At 38.7% G+C, this 17,369-nt stretch overlaps 1 protein-coding gene across 1 annotated transcript in view; it reads left to right on the forward strand.

Annotated features, from left to right (window-relative positions):
- Positions 1-17,369, forward strand: part of LOC129113473 (rho GTPase-activating protein 26-like) — an 82,643-nt gene that overhangs the window by 26,207 nt on the left and 39,067 nt on the right. The window contains exons 2-4 of the mRNA XM_054625789.1: positions 10,987-11,082; positions 13,152-13,213; positions 13,651-13,722. Of these exons, the coding sequence (XP_054481764.1) occupies positions 10,987-11,082; positions 13,152-13,213; positions 13,651-13,722 (230 nt within the window). The remainder of the gene's footprint in view (positions 1-10,986; positions 11,083-13,151; positions 13,214-13,650; positions 13,723-17,369) is intronic.

Genomic DNA, 17,369 nt, shown 5'->3' on the forward strand with positions numbered 1-17,369 from the left:
TTTGGCACCACGTTGAACATGTTTAAGGATTTATGAAATTGAAGGTTTATACAAATTAAAGATCTAAGCTGAAAAATACAAATCAATGAATTTGGTTTGATCCAGTTTACTTAAACAAATGACATATATGTTACTTAATGTACTGGAAAACTCACTCAACTTGTTCACCGTTTTAAAATGTGGATAATATTTTTAAACCCGTGTCAGATTTAAGTACTAAATAAATAATACTAATATTTCTTCATTTCTTTCTTTTATTGCCTTCTGTGATTAAACGTGTGTTAGAAATAAATCTGACAGTGAATGGCTGGCATTTGGTCTGTGGGGGGTCTGTGTGTCAGCCTGAAGTTAAACCACCGACGGGAATATTTATACAAGTGGCGGCAATTAGTGCGTGATTGAGAGGTATGTAGAAACCGAGCGTGAATGTGTGCGCACAGATGTGCGTGTGTCTTTTAACGTTTTGTCTTCTGAAACAGCTTTAGTGGAAGAGTTTGAGTATGTTTCGGATTTTCCTGGAGCACACATTCATGGGCACCATGCTGGTAATAGGAAGTGGAGCTATGTGGCCGAAAAAAGGCTGTTCTGTATCTGAAATCACCTTGAACCTTCCAATAGATTTACATATTGTACAAATTAGGAATATGGAAATGATCACCAGTGCATTACATTTGCTTTTGTGACACTAGAACTAGAAGAACTATTGATTTTATTTTGGCACATTGTCATTACAATATATGTGAAGTTTTGGCCAAAGATATCAAATGCCCAATATGTGTCTTTGATAAAAAATAAAATAAAACTTTAATCAGCAATTTAAATTGAAACAGATGTATGTTGATTGATAATAAGTGACTAATGTTTCAGTATGGCTTTAAGCAGTTTTATTGGCAAACATTCCTTCATCATGTTTCAAGCAGTGCTGCCATGTAGTGCATTCCTTTTAACAAGCATTCACCACTACTTATCACATTTAGCCATGCTTGTGACTGTATGAATGGCAGTGTTAGTCAGACGGTCAGTTGATGAAATTTTGTACAGACGTTCATGGTTCCCAGAGGATGAAGCCTAGTGACTCTGGTGATCTGGTCGACAAATTATACCTACTAAGTTTGTCATTGTGGGCATGTTAGCATGCTGTCGTTAGCATTTATCTTAAAGCATGGCTGCGCACAAGTATACCCACGCATATGATGCCGTAGACGTTTTCGATACAACTTGCTAATATATTAGTAATATGACATACAGTATTAAAAAATAACACATCTAATTTAACCCTAGGTGGTGTGGATATATGTGTGTGAGCTCACAATCATACATGAATGCATGTGTCTCCTGCATAGGGTTGTTTGTGTAAAGAGTTAGCCGCAGCCTGGAGGTTGTCTCCTGCATCTTGGCAGCAGGTTGACATATCCACTGTACAGGCAGCCAGCTTCGCCTTTGGAGGGTGATGATATAAAATATAACACTGCGCTGTTTCTCCTCTCATTCTCCCTATTTCTCTGCCAATCTCGCACTCTCTCTTTCAATCACCAAAGTGACGTTATTGCTGTTGCATCCAACTCAAACTAACACAGAGTCTTGGATATGATTTATCTTCTTGCTATAACAAAACATTTGAAATTTGACTTTCTTGTTTGTGTGCTGTTGGAAAAACACTTTTTGAATCAACCATAAATCTAACACCAATCATGCCGCAATATTCCAATGACTGAAGAGGCTCAGTTTGATTCTAGTAATCCACCTTTAACATCCAAGCATTAACCCACTTTACACAGCCTGCAGCCACTGCATGACACGGTATTAGATGGTATAGACATCATGTTATTGGACAGCGGTCAGCTTTTTTTTTTCTACTGTTCTCCAGCTGTGTTGTTGGATCGTATTACAGGCGGATGATGGACCTGAAATGTGGATCTGTAACAGGATCTACACTCATGGCCAGATTTGACCTTAATCACCCGTATATTCTCCACTGTGGGCACAAGCTGAGCGATGAGACGGTATGTTGTGCGTCAGTGTGGACCGGCCCAGTCTGCTTCCCATAAACCTGACTGAGGCAGAATGGACATACGATGGGTGACCTTTGACTTCTGCTTTCCCCCTCAAACTGCACTCACCATGGCAACGCCTGAAAGAAGCCATCTCCACTTCCTAGCCTTTTTCTCTGTCTCTCTCACACTCTCCCTGTTTTATGACGTTTGTTGTTGCCGTGATAGAAGTGTTTCCTGCCAACTCAATGACAAACTGACCTTGTGGAAACAGGAAGGCCCGGACATGTACTGAAAGGTTCATGCACGATGTTTGACAATGTTCACTTACATTGGGCAGTGTTTGCTTTTTTTTCTTCTTCTTCCTTTTAAAAAAGCTGGTCTCCTGCAACTCCTGCTTTAGTGTTGAGGAAGGAAAGAGTCAGAACAAGGATGAGATTCAAACTGACAAAGTTTCAATTAGAATGCCTTTGTTTCAGCTTAAAGCTATCAGGATGCCACGGTGATGATATTTGAGTTGACAGTATTGACCTTTCCGTAATCAGCTCCTCTCTTTCTGAGTATGTTCCTCCCTCTTCTTGACGGTCTTTCTGCCTTTCTCTCATACACATACAATTACAAGATGCACAGATACAGAAAACAAGAGTGTTTGGCCAAGGGTGAGGTCGTTGGCTGTCAAATATTTGGGTCAGTTTCACAGGATTTTACTAGGGAGTGGAATCCAATAAAATCCAACTTTCCTTTATGGGACTGTCCTGCAATGTGTCCATCTCAGCCTGCTAATATTGCAGCCGTGCTCTCCTTCTCTTCCTTTTACTGCGTAAGAGACTAGCAGTTAGAGTCTGTGAATATGAACAATGGCTAATCGTTACCAGATTTTTGAATAATTCTCGTAGATAATACTGCTATTAAATTTAGTGTAAATCATCCAGTGCCTCTTAAAACATGTTGTGTATAAAGTTATGGTTACAGACTCTCTCTCTCTCCACCTTCCTACAATCATATTTTTAGTGTAATACATTTGCCAAAAAAGGAGAAAAGCACAATAAACAAAGTTAAAGATGAATTTGACTGAGGGCATTATTATCATAAGCATTAATTATTTTAGCTGCGTTAAAATCTGATATCATGATAGCCCCAACTGTAGATCCAAGTATCTTCTATAGTATGAGTACCAACAGTATGAGTGCCAAGTATCAGTTTTTTATATGACTGTTAAATTGAGATGAAAATCCAACTTACAAAATGTAATAAACATGGCATTAAGAATGTAATGCCTTTTTGCTTTGTTCTTAATTGGGAAACACAAGGGTTCACTTTTTTTAAATGTAGTGCAGCTTCAAGTAGTCCATTAAACATTCAGTATCAGCACAAAAGACATAGTTGTTTTGCATATAATAAAACATGATGTGCATTTTTAGGCAGTAAAAAAAATAAATAATCATACATTCTTCTCACGCACAGGGCTGGAACTCAACGAACATGAAACACACTGCAGCTGGAACCATGCTAAGAAATGTAACATCTATATCAACTGAGTGAAATATTGTGCTAGTCTACTCTGCAGCCACATGTGGATGTAAATTCAATTCAAACAGCATATATTTCTGCTGGTCCTGGAATGATGGCAACCACAAAGAAACACATGGACTGTGCAGTTTATTCCTTTAAGATCAAAACAAAAGTGTCTCAAGTGAAACTCTATTCATTTTATCTGGACACTTGAATATGATATAGCCAGTCTAGGAAGCATCATCCTGTTAAATCCAAAGATTTTATGAGATGGCATAACTTGTACCAGTACACTGTGTAGTCTGAATATACTGGTTTTTCACAAATTCCTCTACTTGCTCGGGTGCTGGGTCATGTAAAGAACTGGATGGGGAGACTGAAATCTGTCTTTGTCTCCACAGACTGATGTGTGTGCATGTGTGTGTGTGTGTGTGTGTGTGTGTGTGTGTGTGTGTGTGTGTGTGTGTGTGTGTGTGTGTGTGTGTGTGTGTGTGTGTGTGTGTGTGTGTGTCAAACTTCATGAATAGGGTTTCACATGCTTGTGGAACAAAGCTACTGCAGAGTTCAGGCTCCTGCTGGATATCCTGTTGATATCACACAGGCCCATTCTTTCGGCTGTGTATGTGTGTGTGTGTTTGTGAGTTAATACACATAGCAGCCGTTGTGCAGTGCTGCTGCATGGTTGTGGTTAATTACAGATGCCTTTTGTGCAGCTTACAGTGCTGTGTGTGTGTTTTTTTTTCTCCCCTGTGAGCAGGATGCCTCATTCCAGTATAGTATTCTAACCACTGTCCTTCAAATGTCATTGTTGCAGACTGAGCATGTGATGGCTGACAGGATTCCGTTCACCAGTATTGATGCACATGACATGTAGAGGAAAGAGTGACCGGAAGTTAAATCACTATTTTGCCCCATGCTGAAATCCTTAGGCCCTTTTGCTCTAAACTGGAACATATCATGTCAGTATCAAAATCACCTGTATCTCAATGTTACAGCTGACCATGCAGACTTCACTGTTCATTGGGTTTTAGATGATTGTGGTGCCTGCTTTTTTTTCTTTCTTCAAACCACTTTATGACACAACTTTGATCTTATTGTTGCAACCGTGGCAAACACTTCTGTCAATGTTGTTAACGCTGCATATCTGCCGTACATCTGTTTTTTTTTACCATGCAGAGACAAAAATAACTTAGATCGTGCTGCCATAAAAGTTGAGCAAAGTAAAGTGTTGATCAAAGTAGTTGCTAAGATCTGGAAACACAGTGACATTACCACATGGAAGTTTAATTATTGAATCTGCTTTCTTTAGACGTAAAAGGTGAATGCATCCAAAATGTGACTAATTTTATCCCTTTGGCAAGTGTGGTCGATCAAAGTTATACCAGTAAGTCTGTCTGCAAACTTTGATTGGAATTTTACAACTGATGGTTTTGGATAACAATTTTACTGTTCGCCTTCATTTTCTCTGCCAAATAAGTATGACCGTCACGAGAGTTTGTTTTCTGTTGTCATGTTTTCATTCAGTTTGTTTGTTTAACTGTTGTTTTCTGTTGTCCTGTTTTCATTCAGTTTGTTTGTTTAATTGTATGCGTCTCCACTGGCCTTTGTCATGGGCTCAGGAGGGAGTGAAAGGGGAGAAGAAGAAGAATGGGGGGAATTCTGCAGCACAAGTGTGAAAAAAGAGGGGAAGAGGACAGAGAGGCGAGTGTCAACAGGACCACTTATTTTTAGAACTCAATGTCCTCAGTTGCCCTTCCTGCCAGGACATGGACCTGGACACGCACACACACAACACATACAAACACAAATACATTGACACACACACACACACACACACACACACACACACACACACACACACACACACACACACACACACACACACACACACACACACACACACACACACACACTAAAGAGCTGTGACAGCATAGCATCATCCATGCATCTTGTATCTGGGAAACCCCAACAATGTGGCTTTTTTTATCCCTTCAGCTGCAAATGTGATATTGCATATTCAAGACATTTCAAATATTTTCCATCCAATGGTTGATTTTTATCACTTTGACAACAGACCTACGCAGAAATACCAACGATGGCAAACTGCTGTAGCAGCAGGCTCAGTTTAGTGTTTTATGCACATGGACTTTGCACATGATTTAATGTCTATGAATAGTTTATATGGTGCAGAATTAGACAAAAAAAACTAATGTCAGGACAGCCACCAATAGGTTAAGATATCCACCTTGACCTTCTGTGTCCTCATTTCCTGTCATCTTTCTACCACTCTCTTAACATAGGCTTAAAATGCCCCTAATAGGTACTAGTTTGGTACTGTATAACCGGGTCTCCTCATCAAAATTCACTCTAAAAAAAGAACTCCCTTATGGTATCTAGCAATAAGTATCACCACATGCTGTATAAAGGTTTATTTATCTTTAGTAATTTGGACAAACTGACCCTTTACCACTTAAACACAAATGGCACCTGTAGTTGGTGTCATTCAAATGAATGCATCAGATATAATATGGCGGTCTACCCAGTCCTCGATATACTTTTGATGTGATTTCTATCTACTCGTTCGTTGACTATCTTTTAACCTGGGGCTTGAACTTGTGAATCACTGCAATGAAAATAGCTACAGTACCATAAAAGGTAAGGCCTAACTGCAAGAAGACGTTATCAAAAGGCTTCTCTGGATAATGTACTTGCTGTGGCATGTAATTCTTTCTTTGTCTTGCAGTAATTCATTTATTTTGGCAAGATCTTACAGAATCAATCGGCCAACAATGTGCTTTTGATTTAGAAACCTATTCTGAGTGAGCTGAAACCCTGTTTTGAGTGGCTGTGTGTGTGTGTGTGTGTGTGTGTGTGTGTGTGTGTGTGTGTGTGTGTGTGTGTGTGTGTGTGTGTGTGTGTGTGTGTGTGTGTGTGTGTGTGTGTGTGTGTGTGTGTGTGTGTGTGTGTGTGTGTGCAGATGTATGAACTTATGCGTATTTGCATGTGTGTCTGCTTGTGCTGCTGTTGCCAGAATCTATCGAGAGCATAGCTACGGGGAACAATATGGAATGCATGATGTATCTGAATATATGAGCCAGAAAAAACTCTCACACTACCTCACTATCACGTCGTTTGCCAATATGTACAGTGAAACATCCTTTACGGGCAAGTAAGCTAAACACAAATCCATGCTTGCGAGTTTGTTTTTCATCACATTTTTGAGTAATGCAACCTGAATTCATTGTTTCCAAAGCAAAAGAAAGTCATATTTCGCAGTCATTATGGTATTTACTTTGTGCGCCAGCACAAATAGAGATAAACAGTGAAGGTACTTGTAGTGTGTGAACACAACTTTGAGCCTGTAAAATTTGAAAACATATTGTTTCTTTTGCAACCAATGCATTCTCAATAGCTTCCACACCCAATGCAATGCATGGTGGGTACTATTGCTTAATTATTGCAGTGATTTAAGGTAAGGAAGGACAATCGGCCTCTTATTTAATATTTCCCACTGTGCAGAATGTGTTACACAATACACAATACAGAGGGGAACTCACATCTCCCACAAGCATGCCTTTTCATCAAAATAGAAATCAGCTGTAACTCTTAACTTTATTTTATTAACCAATGTTAACCTTTTGGTTGCGTATTTTACTGTTGTATTAACTGTGGTCAGTGCTGTACTTTTTAAGGGCCATGAAAATATAATGTACTCAACAAGTGTGCCTTTGCCAACATATTGTATTAGAGGTTAGGGGATACCCCACCAGGCAAAATCTATTAAAATGTTTTCATAAAATTGTAATGCTCTGCTTAAGGTTTATTTAAATTTATGATAGTTTAAACAACAACATAGGTTTGAGCTTGATGCTTAATTAAAGACCTTTTTTGTTCTCCCCAATTAACTGTTAACATACAATTCCTGTTTTGAGAGGTGGTTTCCAGACAAGAAGGACAGGTTTTAGCTTCTGTTTTTCATTTAATAGAAGCAGTTTCATTCAGCAGAGACAACAAAGCATGGAATATAAAACCAATCAGAGCATCAATCAATGTTTTGCTGGGCATTAATTCTGGCTGTTTAATTTCAGAATCAGAGAAGGAGCTTCTCTCCACATCTTCAAAAGTCATACAGGAAGAAATTCATCACAGACCAATTCCAAAAGTTCATATTGACTCTTTATGGTTTAATAAAAGGCATTTTGGGAAACATTCACTGCCCTCATATGTGTATAAGTGTACAGCTATGCTGAGAGTTAAACACAGTTCCAATAAATGTTGATGACAGCAGATTACCTTTTAGATTTCTACTGGAAGCAGTTGTAAAACTGCAAAAACAGATTTGGACATCAAATGTATTGACAGTGATTACACATCTGAAAATGTTACGATTCCATAAACCAGAGTTTGAACAATATATTGTTCAATAACAAGGTAACTGGTTTCACAAAAGTATAGATTGGGCTTCATGTCGAGGAGAAACAAAATATCAAAAGTGAAACGTTAAGATAAGATAAGCTACACATCAGCTGTCTCAACTGTAGCTATAATTCAACAGTCGCTTAGAATGTTGCTTTGGCAATACAGATAGCTAATACAGTAGCCCAGAGTGGCTAGCTTGATTAGCAGTAGCCTTATCATAAAAAACAAAATCACAAAACAGCTGTAATAAAAACAGTCCTGATAATGCCCTAACTAGTGCCTATGAGGAGTAACGGCTATAAAACACTCCGCCAGTAGTTGTTGCTCCTAGAAACAGAATGTTTAACTGAAACCTGCTGCTGTTGGCAGAACAAAATGTATGAAATGGTATAAGTGTAAGTGTTTCTGAGGCAGTTTTTTTAATTTTTATTTTTTGAAATGCCCCTTCTGTTTTCCCACTCTTTGGTCTGCGGCTGGTTTTGATGTTTATGAAGGAGAGCACGTGGAGTGTGGCAGCAGCCGGAGTGGAGAAATGAACAACGACGGGCACGTTTCTCTCACAAGGTGCCGAGAGGAACTGTCAGGGGCAGACAGGAGAGGGAAGGGAGGAGGAGGCCCAAAAATAAACAGAGCACAGAGGAGGAGGAGGCGGAGGAGGAGGAGGAGGACGGTGTAGAAAGAGATATCGTTTTGTTTTGCTCAGTGGACAAATAGCATACAAATGTGTGATAGCAAAACAGGCGTTTCAATAGCATCACATCTAAAAGGTCTGATACTGTTAGTAATGTATTGTTATACTGTTTCATACTTATTGTCAGTGCAACCTCATTTGCTAATATAACTATGGAAGGTGGCTGATTTTGATAACAAAAGGGTTGTTCGACCAAAATCAGTACATAACTACTAACTGCATTTTTCAAGCCTAAAAGGCGTGTGTTTAATACTCAAAAGATTTGGGGTTGATTATCACTGTACTGTTGACTGCATGAAAAAAACAATCCCAATGAATTATTTACAAGTATGGTACAATAACATCCTGATATGTCTGCAGGGCTTCCACTGTGTTGTTGAGTCACTGCTAGTATCTCACAGATGACTTTACCATGTGCTAACCCGTTTGTAGCTTCAAAGAGTAAAAACAGAAACTCCATGCTGTCTTATACCTAAACACAATTTCATATGCTCAGCATTTGGGGAACAACACCACAAGGGAGCAAAAACTGATTTATATAATTCAATATACATGACCACTACGGGCCACTGTTTGAGATTAAAGGTTTAAATTAAAGATACTCAATAAACAGGTGCTTTTTTTTTCAGTTTGTTTCATTGTTTTATTAAATATGACACTGAGTTGTGACACAATAACACTTACCTTTTTACAATTAAACCAATTTTCATTAATAAAACCTCTTTTTTAACTGCCAAGAAGGCCTTTATTCAATCCAAAATATAAAACTTTTTTCTAGCCCTTTATTGTTTGTATCTCACTTGTGTTTTTTTTTTTTCTCCAATGTTATAGTTTTCATTTTATTGTGTGTATCACAGCCCAAGACTACTATGCTGCATGAATTGTTGCGACAGTGCAACAGTGTGTCGGGGTACTTCTGGCAGAACTAAAGTATTTCTTTTTGTTTACTGCACACTGGCATTGTAAAACCACAGTCTATCCCGCAAGGTCAAATATGGTCTCAGTTTGGTCATACTTTAGTTATTTTGACGCTACGGAGCCACTGTGACTGTGTGTTTTACTGAGCCTATCCCAAGAGAGACGGTGGTGTGTGTGTGTGTGTGTGTGTGTGTGTGTGTGTGTGTGTGTGTGTGTGTGTGTGTGTGTGTGTGTGTGTGTGTGTGTGTGTGTTTGTGTGCGCAGTGTGTGTGTGTGTGTTTTTGTGTGTTTCTGGCAGCACGTGTAGAAGCTCCCCTGGTCTGTGTTTCATTTCAGCGACTGGCAAGCTGCAGCAGATCTTTCTAAAAGCTCACACACACACACACACACACACACACACACACACACACACACACACACACACACACACACACACACACACACACACACACACACACACACACACACACAGATATTGGCATGGTGTGGTATTCACATGAACTTGGTCTATTACACCCCGTCTGTCTTCTCTCTCTACACTCACTGTCCTTTCCCTGACTCCCATCTGTCTCTACATGAGACTCTTGATCTATCCTTTCTTCTTGCCCTCTTTATTTATCTGCATCCTTGTCTTCATTTTAACTCCTATCAGTAGTTTACAACACTCCTTTGCAAATACACATTTACTTGCGCACATTTTGTATAGTTTCTCTTCTCCTTTCTCGGGAAAAGAGGCAGATCCCTGCTGGGGACTGCGGTCGACTTCATCATACTGTTTTTTCCATTCTTCTATGACAGCGAAAGTAAAGGAAAACTTGGCCGAAGCATTAATGGAGTTGGTCATCGTTGAAAAAGAGTTGGTTGCAGTTTGTTCCTCAATTAATGCAGTTTCTAAGAAAGTCATGTGCAACAGGAAATATTGTTGTGAAGATGACCCTGCCCTGAGTTCAAATGGATGGGAAAGGAAACTGGCTTTGAGCGTCCGTCTCCTAGGAGCTCTTAGCGCCTCATGAATTATTTGAAAGGTTCCATCTGTACGAGGCTTTTCAGTGCCACACTTGGCTAATGTGACTTTACTTTAACTTTTTGCACTTCTCAGCACATACACACACACACACACACACACACATGCACATACACACATAACCTTCACACAAATGTAGGAGCTGTCAACCTTTATCACTAACACCGCTGGGGATCCACTCAGTGTATCCACTCAGTGTATCCACCTGTCTTCATTTAGCCTCTTTCTGCTCTCTCTCACTTTCAGTAACCGCATAATAATAATAATACAAAAAAATGAGTGGTTTTCTCTTCTATGGGCGTATTGCATGTTTTTAGGCCAGGTAACCAAAGTAAGAATGCAATGCTTTATCAGGTTAAATGACCTCATTGGTGCAAATAAAACTTCAGTAAACCTAACTGCCCCTTATTCTCTTCTCTCCATTCTCTCAGGTCTGTCAACAGCCAAGAGGAAGTTTGCTGATTCTCTCAACGAGTTCAAATTCCAGTGTATTGGAGACGCCGAGACAGATGATGAGATATGCATAGGTGAGCTTGCTGATATGAAATCCAATATATTCCCACAGTAGACAGTGCTTTGTCATTTGTAGTCGTTGAAATAGAGCAGTCGCATCAGCACTGACTTAAAGGTAAGCTTGGGTTTCAATGCTATTTAAGGAAGCCCTAACAATCGGTCTCAGATTATGCCCCTGTCCTGAATGAGTTCATTGTTTTTTTACTATCTGAGCTTCAAGCAGATTTCATCAGCAAATTGTGAAAATCTTACGAAAAGTAATATCATTTTAAGTGGCAGGCCATGTCTTGACTTGGGTGCCTAAAAAAGGTAATAAAAAAAAGGATAAAAACTTCACATTAAGAAAGAAAGGCTAAGAAAGTCAAACAAACTAAATAAAATTATGTTTTTATATATATATTAAGTGGTTATATGTTGGATTTTTTAAAAGCATAATTATAATATATTGTAACATATTTCATTACCTGGAAATTACCTTTTTTTTGCATTTGGCAAAATGCAGAAAGTTGAAGCCATTTCAATTGTGCAAAAACATAACCCCTTACCTTCGCTTTGAGCTGTCTGTTCTCATTATGTGATGTAGTATCTCACAATGAACAATCAATAAGTTGATTTTTCCACTGGCATCAGGCACGTATGTTGTGCAGATAACAGTCAGGCTTATAGTGTTGACCTCTCCTCATTCTCCACAACAAAAGCTTTATTTACATAAGACATACAGTCATGATTACAATGCCGAGGTTGCCTTAACCTCTATGATAAAACATGATAAAGTTCTCTTCTTGAAGTGGCATATTTCAGAGCTCTTGCTTGTTGCACATTTCCTTTTTGTTTTTTTTTCTCTTATCTGATGATAACCCCCCCCCCCCTCCAACCCAGTGTTATAAACTTCACGCTGACCCATACAAACATGAAAATATTGTGTAAAATGGATGTACTAATGGTTTACAGTACATGCAAGTCTGATTCTTCATTCCATGAACTCGCCCAGGCCTTGCAGTGCTCTCTAACTGTCACTGTCAGAAAAAGCAGCCAGCTTAGAAACATGCAGCAGTCGCCACACCCTCCCATGTTGCTTGGCTCTGGATCTGTGCAGGGTGCAGCTCCTCGCTGGCCTGACCCTCCCTCTGCCGTTGTTTAACTAAACCTAGCTATCTTTCCTGAACAGCTTGCTGCTCAACTGGGCTGCACCACTGCTCTGTTGTTTTAAGAATATTCATAGTCGCACTCATGTCAAAACTTGTTTCCTTTCTCTGATTCAGCAATGATTTCACTCCAAATTCATCTGCAGCATATCAATTTAAAAACGTTGATTTTGGTTTTTTTTAAAAAAAAGGAAAAATACCCTACAAATAGACTTTGTTAGTTTTACTGGGTCTAGATGTTATTGTTATTCTCCTAGCATCACATTTTTTGCTATTCCATGTGATTGATTAAGACTGTCTGATTGAGCTTAACGAAAGGTTGACTGCATTTCTATGAGCTTTATTAAAGGATTGCACTGTTTTTCCGAAGCATTCCTTGGATACTCCTGCGGTTCTGCTCCCTTTTTGTTGGATCCAACTTCCAAGAACCAAATCCTTTAACTTAAAGTCTAATATTTAAGAGCAGAGTGAGTGAAAGCGCGTGTTGGGATGATTCAATTTAGGCTTCCCTGTATAGGCATGTGATTTGTTCATGCCAGTGCACATGCTGTACATGCTCCGAATGTGTTCTCACTTCGTCAGAGGAACTTAGTGTGTGTGTGTGTTAAGTGTTGGACAGGGACGGAGGCAATTGAAGTGGAAACTCTGACCAAAAACAATGTAGCCAGTCCTCGTTTGCCAGCGTGCAAGCACTGAGATCTGTTAGCTGTGAAACTAACCATCAGAATGTCTGTTTTATTTCCAGTTAAACACTCTGCTGTGTCATGAGTTTAGGAACATTTGTAAAAGGTCCAAGAGCTTTATCCCTGCCACCTTGTGCCAACTCTCTTCAAACACTCTCCCTTTTTCAGTTTTGCCTGTACTTGTATGTCTCTCATGATGGTTTTCTCTCTTATTTTTTCATGTCTCTCTCTTCCTACCAACATGACCGCCATTAGCCAAGTCTCTTCAGGAGTTTTCAACAGTCCTACAGAACCTGGAGGATGAGCGGACACGTATGGTGAGTGACCCAACAAATTGTCTGAAATATTGTAGTGGTTGATGAGAGGGAACAGGAACTGGAATTTGCATATAATAGATATCATTACTCAGCAAATATGAATCAAATCTACTCAGGACAGTTAATTGATTTTTTTTTTAGAATCCTAAAAAACTAAACTAAGAAATTCATCATAAGTTTAGTTTATTTTTAATCCTTTGTCATTCCTAGAAAATGATCTTATATGTGGTATCATATCATATTCACAAATAGGCTTTGGCTTTGGTTTGTGTATTGAACCTCTAAATTCAGAGGTCTATGATGGTTTCAGTCTGCCATTTTATCTTATTTAACTGAAAATGATTAATAACCAGTGTAATCTTAGAGATGTCTGTAATGCATTGATGTATAATTGCTTGTCTGTGATTTTATATGTGTGTGTGGGTGTGTATGTCCAGATCGAGAATGCCAGCGATGTGCTGATAATGCCTCTGGAGAGGTTCAGGAAAGAACAGATCAGCGCAGCCAAGGTGAGGAGGCGATAGTGCACCGCCACAGGACTGGTGACAGGAAAAGGAGTTGGGCTACACATGTAATGCACATCAGTATTGATAAGCTGGCAGCGAAACATAAATCAGTAAATCAATAAAATCCTTTCAGTGCTTCTGCTGCTCTTAGAGGGGCAGCAGCAGACACAACCAACACTTTAAAATATAAAGATGATAATAATACACAGTAGTAGATTTTGGAACTCTCTTTTATATTGATGACTGTAAAGATCTCAACACACTGGAGGAGGTCATTTTGACACTTTGATGAAGGACTGCAGTTACTACTACAGTTTATCTTTTTTATTTTTTTTTTATCTATGTATATGGATAAATTACTATTACATTTTGTAGACACATTATTCCTTAACTTTCCTTGAAACTATTTGGTCACAGCAGCTCGAGAAAAATTGCACTTCTACTGCACCTGCTGGCCTTTTTAAAACTATTGGAACATGCTAAAGTTCCAGTGGGATCATCTTTAATGCAGGATACGTAAAGTATTTCCTCTCATGAGTGTCAGTAGGAATGTTCAATATACTCTGATATTGAGAATATTGCTGATAATGTCTTTTTTTAATGATCATTCAGTTCATTCAGTGATTTAGGGATTAATTGAGTTATTATGAATGTATACAAACTGAATTAAATAATAAATAATAACTAGACAAATGCTCTCGGATACAACTATAGCATATATTGGAGATTGTAAACAGTGCCAGGATACTTGTTGCCTTTAACACATACTTATAAGTGTAAATTACACTTTACAAGACTTAGTCTTAATTGGGAAGTTCACCATCTCAGTCAGATGTACAGCCACACATTGGCCTTGTACCAAGAATATGAGAAAGTACATTATTTATCATTTTTACTGCATGTCTCAGGGTCTCCCTCCTCTCCTTGATTTTGCACGAATCAAGGACTGAACCATCTCTGCATGACCTGGATAGGAGATTAGAGGAATACATAATCCTGCCATAAATCACTGGGGGTCTCATAGGCCAGCAGGGCTCCCTCATGGCGTGGACGGTGTTGACTTAGACTTACAGCGGGTGTAAATCGTTTTCTACCTTGACTGAATGTGCAGGAGGGTATGGAAACACTGACCATGAAATAAAGTAAGCCAGTGGGTAAACAGCAGCATGTTAACTTAATATCTACTGTATAAATATGACATTCATTTGACTTTTTAATTACAATTTATTACACCTCAGACTTTTCTACAACTTTCTCATGTTAAAGGATAAGTACCATACTGTACTTGTTTGGGTAATCCCTTGCCCCATGTTTTAAATATGCCATGTTTCAATGTTCAAATCTGCTTACAGCCGGTTATGTTTAACTCACCCTTAGCATTAGCCATGAGACCTAGATGGGTAGCCGCGGGGGTTCCCCTGATTCATGCAGTATTTATCAAGTTATCAGTGAATACTCATTGTTTGATTGTACATGGTGGCCAGATTAAGTAGTGAACGCATAATCTGTACAGTAAGGACACCATGAGTGATGTACTAATCCCAGTTTAGCCCTAAAAGAGCTGACAGCATCTTCGCCTGGCACCGTTTCACCTTGTGCTGACACAAGAAGAGTTGTTGCAGAATGACAGTGGGTGGATAAAGAATAGAAACATGTTTTGAACTGTTTGTTTGGAGGAATCCCATCAGAGGTCCTACTCTGATTCACTGGTGTATTCACAAAAAATGAAATTGTGGTGGAAACAAAGTCTTAAGAAAACGCCTTGCACAAATAAGTCAGTGCAAGCATAATTAGCACAACACTGTTTTTTAAGCTTAAATGAGGCTGGCACCCTCATGAAGGACATAGAGCCGGTAATGTTAGGCCCTTGTTTGTGTAAAAACTAAAAATGAGTGCTGCAACAACAATAGATATTATTTTTGCTATAGCTACAATGATTTTTGAGTGGGTTGCTAGGTGTCATGAATTGGGTCAGATCGTAAAGAGTAGCTGAGGTAAACACACATGTAGAAGCAAACTTTATGATTTATGTTATTATCATTTTTGCTTTCCACTGATTAAGCGAAGTTAGAGTATAGAAGAATATTCTGATTTGTCCATTTTGGTGATAAAATCTGAATATCAGAAGGTCTACAAACCTTCTGTGAATGTAAGTTTTAACAACAACTTGTTTAGGTTGACACATTCACAGTTTAAAAATGGATGCTATCAGACTATTTCAGTCACTTTAAGCCCCATGCATGGCTATGATTAATAATACAGAACAATACATTTATTTTTCCGTTTGGGAACTTTGGTACTATGGTAAACTATAAAGAAAAAAATACCAATATATTGAATGTTCACAGAAGTTTCATGCCATGCATTGTACCACGAAACAGACACTGAGGGAAGATGTATTGTTGGTTTGATATCAGTTGGACCTCCTAGTAGTTGTTGACATGAAGGAGCAGGGAAATGTGGAGTAAACCTTTATTGTAGCTGTGAGGAGTTTATCTGGTGGTAAGGCAGCAAAAAAGTGAATTTACTGTACTCTTCTGGAAAAAGGAAAGAATGTCATCAGTTAGCTTCACACTGGGAGGAGATTGCCATCTGCTGGCCGAGAAGAGAAGTAACTTAAAGTAGAACAACGTAAATGCCTGCAACTTTTTTAGAGGTTTTGTTAAAAAAAGGATTTATTGAAAACATGATATTTAAACTGGTTGTGTAATTTGTGTTTTAATTTAATTTGTGACATTACTTTCACAAAGGAAGTCAGACAATCAATCTTCCGGTTGTATTTGAATGTATTTAAAGTGGAAATGTTGTCATCAAACACATAATGAGGGACAGTCAGGAGAGGGCGACAGCAGCAGTCTTGTCAGACGTGATTTCCACAGTGAATATGAAAAAGTCAGAGAAGCAGACTTGAAACAGAGGCCTTGTTGTTTAGAGGAGCTCATCATCTCTGATGTGTTCTGCAGCTGCTGCTGTCTGCTCCTCCTCTGGCACTGAAGTCTCTTCTTGTTGTTGAAGCTGGCTTGGCAATAAAACCTGTGTCATGCGACTGCAACAGGAGTTGACAGCATTATTGATTATGACATCATTTCATTATTGTCATTGTTCTGGGAGTTTTAATTACAAGAGGAGTTGTAAAAAATGAATTTAGAGCAACACAAATAACAAGACTGGAAGACTTGCAAGTCGCGAAAATTACGTACATGACCGATGTCTTTTCCATCGCAGACATTTTGATTTAAATTATCCCTTTATGCACTACGGTATGTTATCATATTCCTCAACCCTACTTTCTGGCATCAGTAAAATTACGATGAAAATACAATTTAAATTATTTACAGAAGTTTGGCTCACTGGTTCCCAAAACAGATTGTGTAATGGATAACAGCTAAAAGCCTTTAACCACAATTTCTGGTCTTTTCACAGCTTGTTTTGTTCACCAACAGACCAGAAAAACCCACATTTTAAGTATACAGTGATTGTAAAACGGAGAAGCAGCATTGCCTCACATATTAACTTTTGCCTGATACATTATTTTAATGCTAAATTGACTTATTGATGAATTATTATTATGAAAGTTATTATTAAAGTTGATTGTGGGCAACAGAAGAACCAATTATTCTGAATTAATTAGTATGTCCTATGTTTTAGAT

The sequence above is a fragment of the Anoplopoma fimbria genome, chromosome 24, assembly GCF_027596085.1.
Source record: "Anoplopoma fimbria isolate UVic2021 breed Golden Eagle Sablefish chromosome 24, Afim_UVic_2022, whole genome shotgun sequence".
NCBI classification, from domain to species: Eukaryota; Metazoa; Chordata; class Actinopteri; order Perciformes; family Anoplopomatidae; genus Anoplopoma; species Anoplopoma fimbria.